Source organism: Haliaeetus albicilla, chromosome 24 (genome assembly GCF_947461875.1).
Source record: "Haliaeetus albicilla chromosome 24, bHalAlb1.1, whole genome shotgun sequence".
In the NCBI taxonomy this organism is placed as follows: domain Eukaryota; kingdom Metazoa; phylum Chordata; class Aves; order Accipitriformes; family Accipitridae; genus Haliaeetus; species Haliaeetus albicilla.
Window position 1 is genome coordinate 12,107,912 of NC_091506.1, and position 15,549 is coordinate 12,123,460.

At 45.2% G+C, this 15,549-nt stretch overlaps 2 protein-coding genes across 2 annotated transcripts in view; one reads left to right on the forward strand and one right to left on the reverse strand.

Annotated features, from left to right (window-relative positions):
* UROC1 (urocanate hydratase 1) overlaps positions 1 to 15,549 on the forward strand; it is a 123,442-nt gene that overhangs the window by 22,489 nt on the left and 85,404 nt on the right. The gene's annotated exons all lie outside the window — the stretch shown is intronic.
* LOC104323999 (netrin-4) overlaps positions 1 to 15,549 on the reverse strand; it is a 61,168-nt gene that overhangs the window by 6,347 nt on the left and 39,272 nt on the right. Inside the window, exons 6-8 of the mRNA XM_069812138.1 lie at positions 9,173 to 9,386; positions 8,253 to 8,389; positions 7,173 to 7,241 (exon numbers count right to left, since the gene is read on the reverse strand). Coding sequence (XP_069668239.1) covers positions 7,173 to 7,241; positions 8,253 to 8,389; positions 9,173 to 9,386 — 420 coding nt within the window. The remainder of the gene's footprint in view (positions 1 to 7,172; positions 7,242 to 8,252; positions 8,390 to 9,172; positions 9,387 to 15,549) is intronic.

Consider the following 15,549-nt stretch of genomic DNA (forward strand, 5'->3'; position numbering starts at 1 on the left):
CATCAAAACTTTGGATCCCAGAGCTTTCCTTTCTTGCTTCACGTGATGGTGTGAACCAGGTGTTCATAAACAACAGTATTAAATACGTTCTTGGTAAATAACCATGGCCATTTGAACCTGCGTAATAGGTCCAAAGACAATGGCAGTTTAGATGCAAGGTTTTTATCATTTATTCTTGATGCAGAGGCCAACCATTCCACTGAGTTACAATTCTTTCACTCCTGCTGCTGTAGAGGGAAGCTAACTGGGTGGAAAGGAGACACCACAGAGCCTTGCTGTCGTGGTTTCAGCCCAGCCGGTAACAAAGGACCACGCGGCCGCTCGCTCACTCCTCCCGCCCCCCTCCGGTGGGATGGGGGGAAGACGGAGGAGAGGGAAAAAAAAAAACAAACCTGGAACCTCGAGGGTTGAGATAAAGGCAGTTTACTGGAACAACACAAAGAAATTGCAACAACAACAACGGTACTAATGAAAAAGTATACAAAAAAAAAGTGATGCACAGTGCAACTGCTCACCACCCGGGACCCGACGCTCTGCCACTTCCCCCACCGAAAAGAAGAGCCCACCCCCCGGCCCGCTCCCCCTTTATATACTGAGCATGATGTCACATGGTATGGAATAGCTCCTTGGCCAGTTCAGGTCAGCTGCCCCGGCTATGCCCCCCACCTCCCAGGTTCCTGTAAAAATTAACTCTATCCCAGCTGAACCCAGGACATTATCCACCCCTTATTCTATACCATCTACATCATGCCCAGATCTTACATTTTCCAATCGACCACTACCACTTCCTTGTCTTATACATATAAGTATATGGACTTGCGTCCGTCCCCGTCGTCCCCCCGCACACACACACACACACGCGAATGGTATTCCTTTAGCGTATGGGCTATTCCTCTAATGTGTCCATTGATTTTATTTAGTCCATGACTTTGGGGCTCCATCTGTTGTAACAGTTCTTCAGGATAAGAGAGATGGTGTGAGATGGTGGGTTGTTGTATGCTGCCTCTGGAACTTGTGGCTAGTACATTTGGTGCAACTCACGCCCTTGTTCTGCAGGTCGAGGATGTTGATCTTGAGGAAATTGCTGGGTGTCAGTTCAAGTTCTGTCGCTGTTGTACTTGGCTTAGTTTCAAAGTCCATCCCGCAGTCATTTGGGTAATTCTTACAGTAATACCCTTGATATGGCATATAGACACTATAGATACAATGACATGCATTGGCAGGGTATTTAGCAGTTAGGTATCATACAGCCCAATTCACTGGCTATTCTCTCCCAAAATCAAATCTCCCTGAGGTACACATCGAACTTCCCCATCCTTCTGCATCACCCACCAGGTGTACCCAGGTCCCTGAGCAAAAACAACCCCTTGAATGGGTTTGCCTCTGCTTGAGGGAGGACTAACCCAGACTGTCTTTCCTAACATACTCCTCATGCGCACTACAGGGACTTTATCGCCTTCTACAGTATGTGGAAGTCTTGGTTGGGCGGGGCCAGCCCGATTGGCGGATCCTCTAGTATTAACTAACCAGGTGGCTTTTGTTAAATGTGTATCCCAATGTTTGAAAGTCCCACCCCCCATCGCTCTCAATGTAGTTTTCAGCAGTCCGTTGTATCGTTCGATTTTTCCGGAGGCCGGTGCGTGATAAGGGATGTGATATACCCACTCAATGCCGTGTTCTTTGGCCCAGGTATCTACAAGGTTGTTTCGGAAGTGAGTCCCATTGTCCGACTCGATTCTTTCTGGGGTGCCGTGTTGCCATAAAATTTTCTCTTCAAGGCCCAGAATAGTGTTCTGGGCAGTGGCATGGGACACAGGGTATGTTTCCAGCCATCCAGTGGTTGCTTCCACCATTGTAAGCACATGGCACTTGCCTTGGCGTGTTCGTGGGAGTGTGATATAGTCAATCTGCCAGGCCTCCCACTGTTTATATTTCAGCCATCGCCCCCCATGCGACAGGGGTTTTTGCCGCTTGGCTTGCTTAATTGCGGCACATGTTTCACATTCGTGGATGACCTGTGCGATAGTGTCCATGGTCAAGTCCACCCCTCGATCTCGAGCCCATCTATATGTTGCATCTCTCCCCTGATGGCCTGAGGTATCGTGGGCCCACCGAGCCATAAATAGCTCACCCCTACGTTGCCAGTCCAGGTCCACCTGAGACACTTCAATCTTGGCGGCCTGATCTGCCTGCTGATTGTTTTGATGTTCTTCAGTGGCCCGACTCTTGGGTACATGAGCATCTACATGACGTACTTTTACCACTAGCTTCTCTATCCGAACAGCGATATCTTGCCACAGTGCGGCAGCCCAAATGGGTTTACCTCTGCGTTGCCAGTTGCCCTTCTTCCATTGCTGTAGCCACCCCCATAGGGCATTTGCCACCATCCATGAGTCAGTATAGAGATAGAGCACTGGCCACTTTTCTCTTTCAGCAATATCTAATGCTAGCTGGATGGCTTTCACCTCCGCAAACTGACTCGATTCACCTTCTCCTTCAGCAGTTTCTGCAACTAGTCGTGTAGGACTCCATACAGCAGCCTTCCACCTCCGATGTTTTCCCACGATGCGACAGGACCCATCAGTGAACAGGGCATATTGCCTCTCATTTTCTGGCAGTTTATTATACAGCGGGGCCTCTTCAGCCCGTGTCACCTCCTCCTCTGGCAACATTCCAAAGTCTTTGTCTTCTGGCCAGTCCGTGATCACTTCTAAAATTCCTGGGCGACTGGGGTTTCCTATGCGAGCCCGTTGTGTGATCAGTGCAATCCACTTACTCCACGTGGCATCAGTCGCGTGATGTGTAGAGGAAACTTTCCCTTTGAACATCCAGCCCAGCACTGGCAGTCGGGGTGCTAAGAAGAGCTGTGTTTCAGTACCAACCACTTCTGAAGCGGCTCGAACTCCTTCATATGCTGCCAATATCTCTTTTTCAGTTGGAGTATAGCGAGCCTCGGATCCTCGATATCCCCGACTCCAAAACCCCAGGGGTCGGCCTCGGGTCTCTCCAGGTGCTTTCTGCCAAAGGCTCCAGGTAGGGCCATTCTCCCCAGCTGCAGTGTAGAGCACATTTTTAACATCTGGTCCTGTCCGGACTGGCCCAAGAGCTACTGCATGAACAATCTCCCGCTTAATTTGTTCAAAGGCTTGTCGTTGCTCAGGCCCCCATTTAAAATCGTTCTTCTTCCGGGTAACTTGGTAGAGAGGACTTACAATTTGACTGTAATTTGGAATATGCATTCTCCAAAAGCCCACAACACCTAAGAAAGCCTGTGTTTCCTTTTTATTAGTCGGTGAGGACATAGCTGCTATTTTGTTGATCACGTCCGCAGGGATCTGACGACGCCCGTCTTGCCATTTTACTCCTAAGAACTGGATTTCCTGCGCAGGTCCCTTGACCTTACTTTCTCTTATGGCAAAGCCAGCCTTCAAAAGGATTTGGATTATTTTCTTCCCTTTCTCAAAAACTTCTTCTGCCGTGCTGCCCCATATGATGATGTCATCAATATATTGCAGGTGCTCTGGAGCTTCACCTTTTTCTAGTGCAGTCTGGATCAGTCCATGGCAAATAGTGGGGCTGTGTTTCCACCCCTGGGGCAGTCGATTCCAGGTGTACTGGACACCCCTCCAAGTGAAAGCAAACTGTGGCCTGCACTCCGCTGCCAAAGGAATGGAGAAAAATGCATTAGCAATGTCAATTGTGGCATACCACTTAGCTGTCTTTGATTCCAGTTCATATTGAAGCTCTAACATATCTGGCACAGCAGCGCTCAGCGGTGGCGTGACTTCATTCAGCCCACGATAATCTACTGTTAGTCTCCAATCCCCATTAGATTTCCGCACGGGCCATATGGGACTATTAAAGGGTGAGTGAGTCTTGCTGATCACTCCTTGGCTCTCCAATTGGCAAATCAGCTTATGGATGGGGATCAGGGAGTCTCGGTTGGTGCGATATTGCCGCCGGTGCACCGTCGTGGTAGCAATTGGCACCTGTTGTTCTTCAACCTTCAGCAACCCCACAACCGAAGGGTCCTGGGAGAGACCAGGCAGGGTAGACAGCTGTTCAATCTCCTCCGTCTCCAATGCAGCTATACCAAAGGCCCAACGGTACCCTTTTGGGTCCTTGAAATACCCCCTTCTGAGATAATCTATACCAAGGATGCACGGGGCCTCTGGGCCAGTTGCAATGGGGTGTTTATGCCACTCATTCCCGGTTAGACTCATTTCGGCTTCCAATACGGTTAGCTCTTGGGATCCCCCTGTCACACCAGAGATACAGATGGGTTCTGCCCCTTTATAACTTGATGGCATTAGGGTACATTGTGCACCAGTGTCTACTAGAGCCTTATATTCCTGTGGGTCTGACGTGCCAGGCCATCGAATCCACACTGTCCAGTAGACTCGGTTGTCCCTCTCCTCCACCTGGCTGGAGGCAGGGCCCCTCTAATCCTGGTTAGAATATCTGTTACCCACTTTTTGCACATGTGAATCAGAAGTCCCTTCAAGAGGATCAGAAATGAGATCGGCCCATCTACTGCGCCCGGGGGACTGCTCACGGGAAACTGGAGCAGCAGTTTTCCAAGAAGAATCTTCTTTTCTGGTTGCTTTTTCTCGCAACTCCCGTACCCGTGAATCCAAGACTGAGGTAGGTTTTCCATCCCACTTCCTCATGTCCTCTCCATGGTCACGCAGGTAAAACCACAGGTTAGCCCGTCGTGTGTACTTTCTCTCTCCTCTCTCTTGGGCAGAGGAACGCTTACTCCCAATAACTGCAATGCGGGCCTGTACAGGTGAGGAGGAGGACATATCTACTTTGAATTGCTGGAACTCTCGGGACAATTCCTCTACAGCTGAGACACAGGCCCGTAGGGAGGAAGAGAGACTTCCTTCATATTGCCGGAGTTGGACAGCCAATTCATCCACTGTTTGTCCATAGCCTTCTTTCCAGGACATTACTGCCAATGAGTTGGCATAGGTTGGTGGTGCACTTCGTAGAAACTTCCGCCACATCGGTTGTGTGCATTGGACTTCATCTGGATCTGTGGGTGACTGCGCATTTTCTGGATCATTATAAATCACCTCCAGCACGGCTAATTCCCTCAGGTACTGGATACCTCTCTCCATGGTGGTCCACTTGCCTTGGTGACATGTAACTTCATCCCTGAAAGGGTATCTTTCCTTTACACCTAACAGAAGTCGCCTCCAGAGGCTGAGGACTTGTGTTTTTCTCCCAATCGCCTTGTCGATACCCCCTTCTCTAGACAGAGATCCCAACTGCTTGGCTTCCTTACCCTCTAATTCCACACTACTAGCCCCATTATCCCAGCATCGGAGCAGCCAGGTAACAATGTGCTCACCTGGGTGGCGGCTAAAATCTTTTCGCATGTCACGCAACTCACTCAGGGATAGAGATCGGGTAATTATTTCAGGTTCTGCCTCTTCCTCCTGTTCTCGCGATGACCCTGGTTCATCTTCATCTCTCACTGAGCGAACTGATTTCTTTGTGTGTTTCTTTTTCTGTACAGGGGCAACTGATACTGGCACAGGTTGGTTCTCTGGTTTAGTGGCAGTATCTGTCACCGGGGTAGGGGCAGCCATGGTGCCTGTTGTCGTGGTAGGGGCGGCCACGGTGCATGTTGTCGGGGTTGGGGCAGCCACGGTGCATGTTGTCGGGGTTGGGGCAGCCACGGTGCATGTTGTCTTGTTTTCCATCTTTTCCCCCTTTTCCCCCTGGGGGTGCTGCATAGTATCAAGCAGGGTTTGGTAGATACCGGCCAGGGCCCAGCACAGTGTAGTGAGTTGTGTGTCTCTGGGATAGCCACAGCATTTTCCTTTCAAAAATTCTATCACTTCATGAGGGTTCTGCAGTTGTTCGGGAGTGAACTTCCAAGTCACTGGAGGTGAGAAGTTCTCTAGATACCTGCCCACCTCCTCCCACACGCCGTGCCACCCATGAATATCCAGCTTTGGGACAGATCTCTGGGTGGTACTCTTAAAGAGCCTCTTTGTAGCCCTAGACAAGACCTGAAACATAGTCAGGAGGCATAGCACTAACAGCACACAGGCTTGCGCATCCCAAGGATATTCAAAATTCTCGAAAACTGTTGTAATTAGTTGGAAAGAGAAAAGGGAGGGGAACGGATGGGGGGAAGTATCCCCCCCTGACTTCCCCATGGGTTGGGTGTAATTACCAATAAAATCCGACAGAAGGTGCCCAAAGTCTGGAAATGATATCACTGCCTCATACAGATAACAGCTTAACCTCATGACCAGTGATGTAATCATTTCACAAGTCGACATTGCCCAGTACAGCAAAATGATAATCCCAATCACTCTCCCAGAGATGAGATACGCAACTACAGGCAATACATAAAGCATATAAGAACTTACAAAACGCCACCATGTAAACAGCTGAATCAACATTGTGACTAACATCTATTTATCTAGTATAAGAAATGCGTATGACAAATTTGTTTCAACACGCTCTGGCCAGATCTGTCGTTATCTCAACCCTTCGTGCCCCACGTTGGGCGCCAAAAAGGACTGTCGTGGTTTCAGCCCAGCCGGTAACAAAGGACCACGCGGCCGCTCGCTCACTCCTCCCGCCCCCCTCCGGTGGGATGGGGGGAAGACGGAGGAGAGGGAAAAAAAAAAACAAACCTGGAACCTCGAGGGTTGAGATAAAGGCAGTTTACTGGAACAACACAAAGAAATTGCAACAACAACAACGGTACTAATGAAAAAGTATACAAAAAAAAAGTGATGCACAGTGCAACTGCTCACCACCCGGGACCCGACGCTCTGCCACTTCCCCCACCGAAAAGAAGAGCCCACCCCCCGGCCCGCTCCCCCTTTATATACTGAGCATGATGTCACATGGTATGGAATAGCTCCTTGGCCAGTTCAGGTCAGCTGCCCCGGCTATGCCCCCCACCTCCCAGGTTCCTGTAAAAATTAACTCTATCCCAGCTGAACCCAGGACACTTGCATAAAAAATGCTATTTGGTTCTGATCAGAAGTTGGGACATGTCACTACGCAAAAAAGGCAGAAGAAATCCACCTCTTATTTCATGACTTAGGCAGTCCTGTCATTTTTCATAGCTATCAGCTAATAACATGCATAGTGAGAACATTGTGAAATTACCATACCTTGAGGGCATGTTACCCACTTACCATAAGCATATTTCATTTGGCAGAAGTCAGTGACGCTTCCAAGCACCTTTTCTTTGCACACACACTTCTCTAGCAGGGGAACCACATAACACAAAGGGTTGGAGAAGAGCCAGGACATGAGAGAGAAAAGAAAAGCAAATGGTACTCGGTTATAAAGTTATATGTATATAGCCCCCATAATCTGGATAGACCTTAAGAGTAAGTTTGAGAGTGAGCTCAGTTATTTGGAAATCTGTTTCTTGTTAGATGACACAATAGTTGTTCTGATATCTGATCAGTACTGTCAAGTAAAATGCAGCCCTCGTGGGGTCTTTTGTACAGTTAATAAACTGATACTAATAAAGAGATTTGTAAGAATCAGATCCAGGTGTAAATCATGTAAGTAATAATACCCTTGTTTGATCCCATAAGCTAAGAAATGCTGATCCTTGCTGGTATTAAGGTAATATCCTGCTCAGAAAAATCAAGGTATGCAATAGGTGGCACTATTACCTCTGGGTCTTACAAAGCCATTGATGCTCATAAGTGCTGACCTTCATACATGGCAAGCAAAACTGAGAACTAATGAAGTATTAAAGGCTCCACCTCATTCTATAAGCCTACTTATTTTGTAACTTTAGCTGGATACAGTATACTTTACTTTCCTCAGCTGTTGTGCCCTGAGGAGTATCTTAACTCTTAAACTTGCATTCCACCCCAGAGGTAGTGCATTTCAGCGATGGCTGACATGATCTTTTTACAGATAGCATTTGAAGTTCTGAACAGCAACTGAATGCTTGAGGAGTTGTGTAAAATCATAAGCGTTATGACTACAATTATGACAACAAAAGGAGAGTATTTTTTCCACACAATCATATTCATGACTTACCGATTTCCAAAACCAAAGTTGGATAGTGCAGTTGGTTTAGAAAATAACAATGTAAGTGTAATGATAACCTATATAGTTCAGATTAGCAGATGTTGCCAGCAGATGGGGGACAAACAAGCTAGAGATGAGTGGGAGAATTTAAGTCAGGGTGGAGAGAAGAAAGAATTAGCACTGAGCGAAGTTACTAAATACTCCCAGACTCTGGGCTGTACCTGGATGCCTCAGTGCAGAAAATCCCTGCTCATGGTCATTCCATTTCCACTCCTCTTCACTCTCGTTGGTTGGTGTTTGCACAAGGTCAGGGATTCGTCCCCCAATGGGGATGTTGAAGAATGGCTCATTGTCATAGCTGGGGGGACACATAAAACAGAAGACTTGGTTAGGGCATGAGTTGGGTGGGAAGCAGGTATTTGTAGCATGTGGCTCTATCCAGACAGATGAGCTTGCTTTCTTCAGGTTAGGAGTGCAAATAAGAGCAAGACTTCATGCCATATAGACATCACAAGATCTAGGCTTTTATTTAGGCCTTACCACTGCTGACTTAGCATTTTTAAAGTAACTATGTATTGGGCCTCTTTTGCTTTTATTTGTTTTTACTGAATTAAGTAACTCAAAGTTAGTGACCGTTTGTTGATGTCACTAGGAACTGAGGACAACTGCAGGACCCATAAAACTGCAGATATTCAGCAAATCACAGGATTTCTATACTGATTAATAAATGTTTGGAGTACAGATACCTGCCCTCTAGAAACAAGAGGGAGACGTTGTAATTCCTTTTTACCCTGGGCACAGATGAGAGGCAAGCTCTCCAGATTCTTCCATCTATTTCCAAGGCAAACAGGTGTATTTAAAGATGCTGTACGTATTTCCATGGGGTTGTGGAGTTGCCTATTATTACTGCAAAAAGTCATAATTTCAAGATTGCCTTGGATAATACAATGGACTTACTTAAAAGTGTGCCAGCCACCAAATGGAATCCAAGAAACCTTTTATGATTTACAGCCACCTTTTCAAATGATTGTGCACCCTCCAGCATCCTCCAATTACTGTCATTGCTGAAGCATTTCCGTTAATCTTTGTTTCATTTCACAGAATCCCATCTCAAAGTGAACCCAAAGGAGGGCTTCTTTACCCATTGAAACAGTTTCCAGTATGCTGGTCGCAGTCTCTGGCACAGTCACAAGGGCGACAGCCATTTTCTCCAAAGCCCCAGTAGCCCATGAGACATCTATCGCAGTTGGGGCCCGCCACACCTGGCTTGCAGTAGCAGAATCCCGTCTTGGGGTGGCATCGCCAGCTTCTGCTGAAAGTTGCGTTGGCTGAACCCATTGGCTGGCAGGCGCAAGCTATGGAGATAGGGCAAGAGGTGACTGAGATTATGTGCCCAGGGGTCATCTGGTTAAGTGACATTTTTGCAAGGCTGATAAACTTGTGCCCTCTTCTTTATGCTCAGTAGTTTTAAGTCAGAACTGGTAAACATTGCATTGTCAGCCTACATTTGCAATATTATTTGTGTTTCCTTTTAACTCATTAAGCACAACAAAACAAATACAACTGGGACTTATTTATGTGTGAAAGTCAGTTCTTCTCTACTACATAAATCTTGACCATACAGGGTTTTGAAGCGGTGGCAGGAAGCCTCCACTGTGTGTTTATTTTATAGGGGCTTACATAATCCCACACCACCAGTACATTCCCAATGTGAGAGCATCAAGGAGTGAGGTGGAAAGTGATATACATATAGTGGTGCAAAGCCAACACAGTTGACTTCTCTCCATCAGGGCAGAGGCTAGCTGAGATGGTCAAGCCTTGTGCCAACAGCTCTGCAGAGGTAAAATACAGGCAACAAACATACCCACTTTTTTCTGATATTCAAACAAGTTTGATTAAAATGAGAGCTGAAGTGAACTCTAGGCCTTCATGTTTCAGTTCTTTTTTGTATTAACAAAGCAGCATGCCCTGGCTTTTGCTTGTAGCAGAGACTGACAAGGAAATGCATCACTACTTCATCCATCTGGAAGAGGGCAGAAATAAAAATCTTGTGGTTAAGACCAGCTTTAACAGAGATTTTCAGTTAAATGTTGGACACCCAAGGTGTTTAGATAGCTTGGATCAGGGGCCAGCCTTTTGGATGCTTATCTGAACCAAACATGATCTCCAAAGCTTTTGAAGTTTGCCCATCATTGCTTCTAATCAAACTACTTTTCTTCATGAGCTCACAGATAAGAGACCAGATGAACACTCTGATTCCACACATCATTTTCCAAGGGGAAGGGGCAAGTATATGACTATAAAGGGTGTTAAGTGTAGCAGGGGCAGATTCACTTTCATCTGCAACCTCATAGTTGGTGCTCAAGAAAAGAAAATATCTTTTGAAAATAGTACAAGAAAAAGAGTGAGCAATTTTGTTTAAAGGGCATTTCTCTTATGATCTGCTTACTACATAGTTGGTTTTTTTTACCATGCCTGTGTTCTTTATGCCAATATTTTTAATAATATTATTACACTCTGCTGTAGACAGATCTCAGTCCGTTGTTTTCAAGGGACACTAGCACAATAGCCTAAGGACAGAAAATAAGCGTGCTGTCATGGGCAATGTACTCAACACAATAAGCTGGTTGGCGCATGGCAGCAGGCTCGCCTGTTTGCCACAAAGCAGTCTTGACTTTGGGAGCAAACCCAGGGATTTTGCTGTCAGTTTTGGAGAGCAGGTGTAACAATGAAGTGCTCATTAGCACTGACAGTTTCAAAGGCAAGTTCTGATTTGTTGCTGCTCAACTTGAATTATTTTTGCCCAGATTTTTGCAGGGCTGACTACATCACCCTGAAAGAGGAGACACTTAGTTCTGTCTCTCACTGAAAAAATGGGTGTCATAGGTTTGAGGATAAGGAGAGGAAACACACACTTCCTTTGCTGCAGACAGGTCTGAGCCACAAGAAGTAAGAGGTTGGCAACATATAGGTTGGCTTGAATCCAGGTTTCTGATTTCACTGTAATATCTCTGTATGTAGGATCTACCTGTGGAGTTTTCACCTTAGATTTCTTACATTTCTGCAACTTCTGGGTCCATCTTTATTCCCATCTTGTTTTCAGGTTTCATCAGTTAGGGTCACATAACAGATGGGTAAATCATTAGCATCATTAGACTGCCTATCACCAACTGAGACTAGATCCTGATTCAGGAAGATGAGACCTTCTCCCATCCTATCCCTAAGGGAAAGTATTACAGTATAGTGACGGACAGCATTGGCAGAAGCTGATGAGTAGGTAGGAAAAAAGTGTTTTGTTTTTCTCATTTTGGGGCTGCGGTTCAGGAAAACTAATGTTACCAAATGAACTGTGGGGCATATTCCCCAATTAGAAACTGGGCCAGTTTCTGGTGGATCAGAAAGCAAGCTGAATCAATAAATGTACAACACTTTCAGATGAGTTATACAAGTGGCTTGTGAACGCTTTACTCAGTCTGTGTTTATTTAGCATTTCAGCTTGGGTGTGTACATTGTCTGGCTTCCAGAGTATTACGGCCAAAATCCCAGTTGTGCATCTAAGGTAACTCCCAAAATAAGAGCCCACATGTCACATGCTGAAGGGGCAGCTGTTGATGACTGGGTTTTATCTGTTTAATAGTACCACAGATTTGCAGATAAACCTCACAATTAAAGAAACATAAAGGCAAGTTTCCAAAACCTCACCCTTTTATATTTCCCAATATTTGACAACACAGCATCTTTCCCTGCTGATTTTTCCTTCTTTTCTCTTGGCAAAATCTAGTTTTCTCTCCATCCGCCTCCCTGTCTAACAAAACACCAGCCGACATGACAATGGCTTTGTTTGTCAAAGGCATCATCAATTATGTTAGGGACGGTGTGCAGACAGTTCTGGTTCAGAGAAGGCTGGTTTATTTGGGTTCTCCCCTTGACAGAGTGTAATGAAAAATTTCATCATTGTACTTTAGAATTGGCTATCAGTCACGAAGTGTCACAAAGTATCCTCTTGCCTTTTAGTCTCACTCCTATACTAAGTTTGTTTTGTCAGAAACTACTGTAAAAAGGAGGAGACAAGGAATAATGAAAAATGAATAATTCATACAGCAGTCTCCACTCAAGTCCTCAGTAAATCTGTCTGCCTTCAGCACAGCTGTCTTTCCCATGTAATTAGACACAGATGTAAAATATAATATTGGTTGTAACAATATGGTCCCAACTTACAGGAAAATAACAAGTGCTCCAAGTAATTCAGTGGACTTTGAGGTATCTTGCCTTAAACTTCTGTCTAATAATACTGCATAAGATATAGCTATGAGCAGACTCTGGGTGTTTGATGAAAAACAGGCAAAATGAAAAAATCAAACAAAGCCTTTTGAATCTGAAATACATACATGTGCATCTTTGGAGCATATAACCAAATCAGGGCAATTTTTAAAGCATGTCACATGTGGGGATTGACTCAGCCAATGATGTTTCTTAAATGAAGGAAATAAGATAGACAGCTGTGTGTGTGGTCAGGGCTGATTAAGACAGACTTTGAACCAAGATGTGATCAGGCCTTTGTGATACTACAATTAAAAGTTCACTCCGTCTGCTCAGAAGTAAAAGGATGAGAAGCAGAGCTTTTCAGAGTGTGTGTGTGTGTGCATGTGCATCTGGGCACATTTTCATTTTCAACCCTTGTGCTTAGAGTAAAACAGCTTGTTTTCCTGGAGACTCTTTTTAATGGGTCTACATGCCTGCATTATTTTTTAAGCTAAGCAAAGGGTGAGTACAAAAGATGGTGCCATTTCAGAAGGATCCCTTAAGCCTCCAAATAAGCCACAGGAAAGAGCCAAGGATACAGCAGCTTTTCTAACCATTGGTTAGGAAACGATTAGGCTTCCGAGTCAAAGCTCCCATACAAGTCTATATCCAAACTGCTTAATCCTGTGTTGTCACCCCCAATAACAGGCAGGTGTGTGCCTTGCTCTGGGGCTTTTTTCATGCCTTCCTTTCTTTTTTTAATATAGATCTAAGCAGTGTCAAAACAAGGCTCTGCACACAACCTGGCTCTCATTCATCCCCAGCTGCTAGGAACAGGAGAAGCAAAGGGATCAGAGGCAGGCTACCTCTGCAGACAAAAAGGAATAGCAGATTCACACTTACATGTCAAATTTCAACAGATTTTTTTTTTTTCAAGGGAATGTCTTTGCAGTCTCACATTGGAAGGTCAGCAAAGGGTGGTTTGGATAGTGCCAGGACATCCAATTGTTATACAACTTTTTTTTCCTAGCAGTGATTAAGAGAGAATGCTGTTCATTATTATGACTAATGCTTAAAGACTCTTTCTGGGCCTGGGCAGTGTCCTGTTAACTTTCTGGGAGCCTGAGGGGGATGTCACAGCTGAACCTAGACTTTGCTCTGGATGGCAGAGCACTCTTCAAGCGTGCTTTCTCAAAGGGATTAGCACAGCATTTCATTCAGCTTTTTCATCAGATTTTCTTTCCCAGCTCAGTATCTACTGTACACAAGGGTCAAGTTTTGATCTCCCATTGAGGGTTGGTTTTTTTTTTTCCCCTCTGAGTTCAAAATGGGAAGCTGAGGACCAGGTTGCTCTCACCAAAACCGTCCATTCAGTCTGCTGTTTGCAGTTTATTACTGCTTTTCAGCACTTGCCCAGTGGGTGGGTTTTTCATTTAGTGTTGTTAGTCTGGCATGGTTTGCGTGGTTTTCTCAAAGTGAGATGATGCCTTGGAATTGGTACATTTAAATCCTCACAAACATGCTAATCCAGAAGTGGCAGCTCTTCAATTTATGATCAGCAGGCTGCAGTATGACAGAAATGTACCTGGTGGACTAATTGTCTAATTTCTTACATATTTAGCAATGCTCAAAACACTGTTTTTTACTGAGTAACCAGAGTTGGGTTTAGGGTCACATAACCTGAACAATTTACTCAGACCACACCAGATTAATAGCAATGCAAGGTTTGCAACCTGAAGGATGGACAAGAGGGCCTCTATCTTACATCCTGCATGAGGCCTTTCAGTTTCATATCAGCTCTAGGCTGATAGGAGCTGATGATGGTCCTGGAGGTGAAATCTTCCCTCTATCAAACTGAGTCTGTTCTAACCAAAACAACTTTGCCTGACTGCACTGGTGTTTCTGGTTTTGCTGTCACTGGTATAACCAAAGTAGTGAAATGTTCCCTGAAAATTCTCTGCAGCGGTACAGCATAACATGAAGTGCACACTTACGCACTGCCTGCAAACCACATGGGGAAGTGTTTGGGGATCAGTTCTTCCATCATACAAAACACTACCCTATTAAGGTAATTTGTCAAATGTCATTGTGGGAATTCTCCTCCTCACCCTCAATAAAAAGAGAAAAGGCACAGACTAACCACCCTCCTCCCAGGTTTCTCTTAACTCTGTAGTTATATCTGCAGTGTCCCTTCTATGTCCACACAAGCATCGTGCACACATCAGTCTGCTGCAAAAGCTGAGGCTCTCTAGAGTGAGCTGCAATACCCTTTCCTTGTATCTTGATATGGCAAGCATCATGCATGCCTTTACATGCCTGTGAAAGGTCCCATTGTCTTGAATCATGTACAGATAGGGTCACGCTTACCTATTTGCAATAATGCTGTATCAAACCAATTAGATTCATCTCAACCAACAGAAACACCAGTGCAGGCTAGTGATCCAGAATACCTCTTAAGTCAAGGAAGAGAAATGGATATCCTCTAGAGGGCAATTCAGCTCATCTACCTCAGGCATTTACATTAGACTTAATAAATCATTCCCTAGAGGTCTCACTGTTTCTCCACTGACTGTACAGGGAGCCCAGAAAAGACATATAACTTTCAGGTGGCTAAAGCAGGGTGGTAGCTAATCTAGGCCTGAGTGTGCAAGTCAGAGTGGAAACAATTGCATTTGGGAGCCTTCTGCTGGCAACAGCATGTTCCCAGGTGAAAAGGAACATTATTGTGCTTGACTGGCATGATAGGAATAAAGCTCTTTTAACAAGGTAAATTTCTGAACAGTTTTTCTTTTGCTATGCAGAGTATTGGCAGGAGGTACTGAGAGGCCTGTAACCAGACCAGACAAAAGAGGCAGAAGTAGAGTCAAGGTCTGATTTCATCCAGGCAGACTGTTCCAGGGTTTCCACACAGATAGTCTGTATTTTCAAACAATGTTTTTTCCTCTCCACCGCTCTCCAGTGCTCCTTGACTTTAGCCGTTATCTAATATTACACATGATGTTGGTTACTACACCATCACCCTGCTGTTAAATACAAGAGTTCATACACAGATCTTTCAGGTACTATGAGATTGAAAACTAATCTTCTGGCACAACAATTTATTCTAATTACAATATTTCCCTGTAGCAAATCTACTCAGAGTAGAAACAGGACTAGAAAGAGGCCACCATAGAACACTATGGAATACAGAGCAAGTTAGATAAGCTCAGCCCCCTCCCGGTCTGCTGATCAGTGTTCTGCGATGAACGTTGTGAAATCGAAAAGAAGGGGTCTGCG